Consider the following 7,480-nt stretch of genomic DNA (forward strand, 5'->3'; position numbering starts at 1 on the left):
AATTAGAAGAAGTGGCTGATTTTAGATACCTAGGAAGTCAGATAAGTGAGGATGGAAGGAGTAGTAGGGACATAAAGCAGAGGATAGCGCAGGGTCCTGTCGCCTTTAATAAAAAGAAGTCACTTCTGTGCTCGCGAACGGTTAATTTAGAAATTCGGAAAAGGTTGTTAATGGTGTATGTTTGGAGCACGGCGTTGTACGGGAGCGAAACATGGACAGTGGGAGCGGAGGAAAAGAAAAGGTTAGAAGCGTTCGAAATGTGGTGTTGTAGGCAGATGATGAGGATATCGTGGGTAGAAAAGGTTAGAAATGAAGAATTATTGGAAAGAATAGGAGAACAGAGGACTCTATGGAAGTCAATAAAAAATAGGCGAGATAGGTTGGTAGGACACCTTCTCAGGCATGAAGGTCTAGTCAGAGACCTATTAGAGGCTGTTCTAGTTTTAGGGAAATGCAAAGTTTAGCTCAGGATAGGAAAGAGTGGAGGTTTGTGTCCAACCAGTCTTAGGACTGATGACCTTATGATGATGATGATGATAATTTTTATGGCGTATTATTTGTGAAGTAATTTTATTAATCGTAAAAAATAATTTAAGACGTATAGATTTATGCGCGTATGATGGAGTTTCAGATCAATTTTTACCAGGCGATACTTTTTTATTATAAATATAAATATGGCAAGATGCAACATGTAACGTATTGAACAAATTTAGGTTTTATACATGTATTTCTAATAAATATGAAATTCCTAGGAGTAACACTATCCTGCATTGTAATTCTTAGGCTTTGGCCTCAGTTACGACTCAGCACCTGCCCAGTCACCACTGAACATGCCGTCAGCAAAGAACGGCGAAACGTTTGGAAAAGCAAGATTCCACGGACCATGGCCAAAAAGCCCGGAAAAAAGCATAGCATCGACTATCCTGTATTTCCACTCTTGTTAAGGTAATTACAAAATTTAAGCGAAATAAATGTTAATTTAGAAAGATTACCTTGTGAAAATTCACTCGTACAATTAGTACATCGGTAAAGCTAAGCGTTCTTTGGAAATTAGACTAAAACAACATAAAATCCATAAGGAATCGCTGACTACGCGTGGAACTCAAAACACTCTAAAAGTAAAGTAATGCATAATGAACAATATTGTTGAAAAAGAAAATTGAATGAAGCAGTATTTATCCAAAACAAAAGTAATTGGTAAGCTCAGGTGAGTTACTGTTACAGTGTGATGACGAAACTTTATTAGAGACTCTAATAGAACAGTGAACACGTCTCAAAATCGGTTGCACTACTTTAGTATATCAGTGATAACAACATAGAAGAAAGAGCTGAAGATAGGACCAGCCGAAACGTTGTACGTACACATTAAAAACACAGATAATGGAAGACCTTGACGAAACATTTTCTAATCAGAATTGCAAGCATACATACATTAACTTTCCATTATTATTATTACGGTAAAAACTCTTTACAAATCGATGCTTCATAAAAATGAAGACCGTGTTGATCGCACATATGAAAGCGTTCTGCAGCTGAACTGACTACTCAATAGTTAATACTACTTACTTATAATAGTTTTAATGGAATGCACTTATAAAAACTAACTTAGATACTATTGTTTGGAAATGAAAGGGACAGCAAGTAAAGAGCCTTGATATGTTCCCAACCTAGGAGTAAAACGTTGGCCTAACTTGCGAATAAATCCAAGAATATTGTATCGAAGAAGCGAATTTTCTACTGTCATAAAGAAGCGAAATTATCTAAGTGGGGAACGTAGAAATGGCAAAGAACTATCACAAGGTGTCTTACCACCCTGCATCTTCGTAATCTTCCAATTCGACTCTTGACTCTAGACTTATTGACTTGACTACATTATCATTTTTTATTTCGCTATTTAAACGGTTGCTAAATGATCTACTAACACAGTAACGTAGTAGGTAAGTAGGCGTTAGCTTGTACTTTTAAATAAAGAATTTAGATGTACCAACTTTGTACCAGCGACCTGTATATAAATTTATGGATACCGTGTGACAATATTGACCAGAATAAGTTCAGTGCTTTCATTTAATTTTCAAAGAATTCTTTTGTTACAGTTTCCTTTAAGGTATTAACTTAAAATAAGGCCATATAAATATTTTTTTTCTAGATATTTTTCATCGATAGATAGACGATTGAAAGTTTAAATTGGAAGTTTCTGACATATTTTTTGTTGTACTTTAGACCTATCTAAAAGAACTCCATGACATGAGGCAAGTGAAAAAAATTGAATTCATAAATTCTTTATAAAATCACATCATTTACACTCTTGGGGCATCGATATGAACTTAATGAATATCCTAAGCAATACAATCAATTAGAATGTGACTTTGTTTGTTTGTTTGATTGTTTGCTTATTACGATTTCATGCCTTCACTACTCTATCGACTATCATGAAACTTTGTACACACACTGCCAGGAAAAGGACATAGGGTACCTTTTATACAGAAGAAAACACTGTTCCCGAGGGATAAAAAGAATTAGTTTAATGTGGTCGTCGATGACCTTTAACAGGTATTGAAGTTATCGACGCGGCCGAAACCGCAGGTAAAACGTAATAATTTCACAGATACAGAACAAAAAATAAATGATTTTCCTGAAAAGTCATACGCAAGTGATAATTATTTTGCCTTGCTGTAAATGCCTCTCTATTTCGTTACATCCCCTAATAAATACTTTTGAATTTTCTAAATGTGTTTTATGAAAAGTCATAAGCAAGTGATAATTATTTTGCCTTGCTGTAAATGCCTCTCTATTTCGTTACATCCCCTAATAAATACTTTTGAATTTTCTAAATGTGTTTTATTACTATAATCCAAAATGCTCGGATTCGTACTCGAGATGCGTTTTTTTTTTTTGTTTCGACTACTAATCCTGCACACGGGGCGAATTTTTGTTCGCCGTACCTTAACTCCGATCTAGTCATCCTTGTTGCGCACGGCCCACCGTTCGCAGGTATTCGTATGAGCAAGAACGAGGAAAAACTTTTCCGACAGTTTTCATTTGAACACAGAAACAACTGAATACATGGCAACTAGGAAATGAAACGGGCCTCTTTTGTTATTTGAACCGCTATGATGTGTTGGCCTTAGGGCAAAAGTGCAGTCCGTAGGTGGCCATGGAAGTGAATGAATTGTTTTTCGAAACGTTTGTCGTGCAAATCTATTCGTAAATCGAAAGGGGCGGGGGGACGAATCGAATCCCTATCTATCGGGTAATTTATGGACCCTAATTGAAACCGGCAATACTTTCAAATCTATTGATCTTTTTACTTCATAACGGTATCGTCACTGGAGGAGAGACACGTAACTCATCTAATACCACACTTCAACTTATTTGTATTTCACAATTACAATGTGTAAAGCACAAATAATCGTAATGATTTTCATCATCAAAAAGAAGTTTTTGTACCATAAATTATTTAGTAAAAAAAAAAACTTCAGGGTGTTTCATTCCCACCAGCCAGTAATGCTGGTGGACGGACAGTCCCTCCGGACTATGTTGGAAGGTAGGGCGGAAGGCCCTCTTCAGCCTGCTTTCAGAAATCGTAGGAATGGATGGGTGGTGGTTCGGGTGAGAAAGATGAGACGGACGAAATGAAGACAGAAGAGAGTGAAAGATTATCTGTGGAATATTACTGTCTCAGCATTTGCCTAAGTAATCCAAGAAAACCACAGAAAAACTTGGACCAAGGCAGACGGACCCGGAATCGAACCGGCGTCCTCCCGAATGCTAAGCAATGGTAGACCTCTAGGCCATGTCGCTCGGTGTTATTTAGTAACTGATACCTATGTATATCTGCATTCGGTTCCACGTACAATAGCATTTTTTGAATGAATGTAATGTAAATAAAAAACCTTTTATTCGAATGTTTTGAAAATTGTTTCGTGAAATAAAAAAGGATAAAATGACTCACCTGAAGTTAGAGAACCACTTGACAAGCTGGGCAGTATTGTTCTTATTGAACTTTATATCTGGGAAGTACATTTTTAGAACCGCTGAACTTGGATACCGGACCCAGAAGAACATCAGCTTGGCTTTCCTGAGATGCATGGGTGTCAATGTTGACGAGTGCTCAGACGTTAAGGAAACATCTGTTCGAATAGAATTGGCAATAATTACATTCACTACAATATTATTTTTATCTTCAAACGGAAAAGAAAATGAAAACTGTTTCTTTTTTTTTCGTTAATTTGTCAATTTGAAAATCTTCGAATGGGTGGGTGTAACCAAATTCCCCTTGCAAGTATGTAATTTCGGTTTCACAATTCTTATTTGACGCAGCTGGATTTAAGCCGACAGGAAAAGAAAATATTGGATCAAGCACATTTACTAAGGTTTCTTATTGTGATTTGAAGCGATTAGAATTGCAGAGATACCTTACTGAAAACTTAACCTTTTATAAGTTATAGGTCTAGAGAAGACCATCAAATGCTACAATCACATCAGTCAGTCGTGCTTTTTCAGCTTTTGCACCCGTCAAGGAACATCCTACGCCAAGTATAAATGTCTTTTGTAAAGCAAGCTTAAAAGTTTCGATAGGCACATTTAATTTTTATATCTTGGATTAAATCGCAAAAAATTGNCCTTTTCCTGTTTGCGTTTTTATTAGCAACAACATAATTGCATGTAATTTTCTAAAAGTCAATTCGCTATCTCGGACTCGGTGAATGGACGTGTAGGTATATTTATGTACAATGGCTGTGCGAATTATAATTATCCGCGGTTAGAATACGAACAGTACAGCACGTTCTAATTGAAAAGAGCTGCGTGTTGTTTACAAACACCGGCGTGCTTCTACCCTGCGGCTACGGCTACTACAAATTAAAAATTTAAGACTCCAGATATCGCATCGGTCAATGCAGCCGGGCAGCCCAGTGGCTCTTAAAACGAACATGGGAGAGTTTAGCTTCGAAATTCGGATGCTTCGCTTGCAGAGAGCAGAGCCGATAGCTCTGATGCTATAATTACTACTGACCATTCATTAGGAACATTTAGCTCAGTTGTCACATTTCAGTTTCAAACAACAAATTGCACAATTTTTAACCAACCTTGAAACTTTTTCTTTTACATATGTATTAAAGCTTATCTATGATACCCATAAAAGATAATTACATGAGCAATTAAAAAACTTTAAGAAATAAATGCAAAGTATTTAATAATTTGAGCCACTGAGTTGAATTTATTCATATAATTAAATAAAAAGATCTTAACTTTCGTTGTAGTAAACAGTGTGATTATGTAGCTACAACTTAATTATTGCTGTTAACAATATTATTTTGATAAAAGTAGGTAAACTTACTCGTTAAAACGTTTTACGCTTTTAGATCAGAAGCAGACTAATTCCATTAGAAAATTTATCTCTGTATATAATTTCACGATAAAAATTTATATATTTTTAACTTGGCAACGTTGGATGTGAGAAATTGTCCGTCCACATATCGTATCATCCCCGTCCCGCCCTTTCCGCCCCCCAACGGAACTAAATCTGAAGCCGTCTTACCACCTTATTATCCCTTTAATTAATCACAGCAATAATTGATTATTGATTGACGAGATTCGGCGGCGAGTAATTAATTAAAAACAATGTTCCTCTTCGTGACTAATTAAATCCGGTGAGCAGTGACGATAGCGCAAATTTTGACAAATTGTTGAATCTTCTATCGCGAAAATCATCTCTCTGACCAACCCTAATCGATTATCAGATATGAGAAGACAATATTCAGATAAACTAATATTCTTCTCGTTTTGAAACAAAGCTTTTTAAAAGTTTCATTAAAATTTCTGTCAGTAGGACGGAAAGACAGATGAATAACTATTGGTGAGTGGCTGATTCCTTCCTAACCTAAGCTAAGATTCTCATTTCCCAAAACCTAGAACGATATGCTCGTGAACAGTAACCCAATTTAGGCCTACTGCTCTTTACTCTTGTTTCTGCTTAGAGTATGCCTTTAACTAGTTCTTTGTGTCCCAAAAGGTGCTTGACCATCCTATCTTTCCATCTCTTTAAGGGTAGTTGGAATCTGTGTGAAGGAATACACACCGACAGATACCTTCACAAAGATTTCAACCATCGTCTATTCCAAAAAATGGAGACAAGTAATGAAAACATTAACACACGCCCGAATGATATGTAAGCTTGACAAGCTGCAGAAAGAACTGGAATACCTAGAAACCGCATTGAGAAAAAAATAGATACACCGGCAAAGAAAACCAACAATGCTTTCGAGAAACCTAGCGGAAAAAGAACCGCACATCTCCAAAGTAATAGACAGAATCGGATTGCTACTAAATCAGTATTAGAGCTATCGTACCTTCAAACCAACGAAGAAAAATTCTTCAGCCAGCCAAGGACAAACACCAGGCGCATACCGACTTCCTTGCACGTGTGGAACACTAGCAAATCCACAGTGACAAAACACACTTTAAACAGTGTAGGCCTCAAAATCAGATTCGAAGATACTGACGTTTTGTCACCGAATCATCATAATGTTCCAGACTGAACAGGGAATCACTAAAAACCAACAGTGAACCGAAAATACCAACCAATCGGCTCTGGAGCAACTCTCGCCAGTCTGCAAGAATCTCCAGACAAAGATCAACAAGCCCAAAAACCAATAGAAGACATCAGCGACTTGTTCTGGTTGTTAATAGCATGAGTATATAGTAATTATAATATATTCATATTATATTTTAAATATTGGCGGTGCGTATGTGGTAATTAAATTGAAAAGATATTAAAATTATTTGACTGTTTAAAAACTAAATAATGACATCATAGAGAGGTAATCTTCATTTCTGTAACGAAGGATATTTCATAATTTAAAATGGTCTACTCATTATAGTGGATGGAATGTTTTAATTTTTTTCTGTGATGTTTTAATGCCTATCGAATTGTGTCAAACTAAAGTTTGAAAAGGTTTTTTAACAACCTGAAACTCTGTAAACGTTAACCGGAAGCAGTCATGACACTTATAGGACACTTCGAGTTCTTAGTCCGTATGCCTAGCTAAGAGTATATATTTTTGAATGAAGAAGTTCTTTCAAGTAAGTTCCATATCTTTTTGAATGAATCCATTTAATTAATAGACGTTTTTGAGATTCCACAAGTGTTAAGGTCTTCTATTAGAATACGACGAATTTGAACGAACTCCGGTATAAAAAAGGAAAGTAAAAGGAAAAAGTACTAAAGCTTTGCTTTTAATCAGAAAGGTAATTTAATATTTTACTTTTCATAAAAGACCGCATTTTCTCTTTAAAACTTCTTCCTATACATTTTAGTTTTTTTCGGTGATAAACAGTGAATATTTCATCTTTATTGGTGTAGTAAAAATTTTTTAATACAGGACATGACACGGCATGACCATACTGTACAAAATTTAAGAAAAACTAAACACTAATAGGTTAAGAAAATTGTAAACATACCATACACATCTTATATATA

At 35.8% G+C, this 7,480-nt stretch overlaps 1 protein-coding gene across 1 annotated transcript in view; it reads right to left on the reverse strand.

Moving 5' to 3' along the window:
* The window catches only part of LOC108735472 (homeobox protein prospero-like), a 124,982-nt gene that overhangs the window by 14,282 nt on the left and 103,220 nt on the right, over nt 1-7,480 (reverse strand). Inside the window, exons 5-6 of the mRNA XM_025979943.1 lie at nt 4,786-4,788; nt 3,953-4,130 (exon numbers count right to left, since the gene is read on the reverse strand). Of these exons, the coding sequence (XP_025835728.1) occupies nt 3,953-4,130; nt 4,786-4,788 (181 nt within the window). The remainder of the gene's footprint in view (nt 1-3,952; nt 4,131-4,785; nt 4,789-7,480) is intronic.

The sequence above is a fragment of the Agrilus planipennis genome, unplaced genomic scaffold (assembly GCF_000699045.2).
Source record: "Agrilus planipennis isolate EAB-ADULT unplaced genomic scaffold, Apla_2.0 scaffold91, whole genome shotgun sequence".
Lineage (NCBI taxonomy): Eukaryota > Metazoa > Arthropoda > Insecta > Coleoptera > Buprestidae > Agrilus > Agrilus planipennis.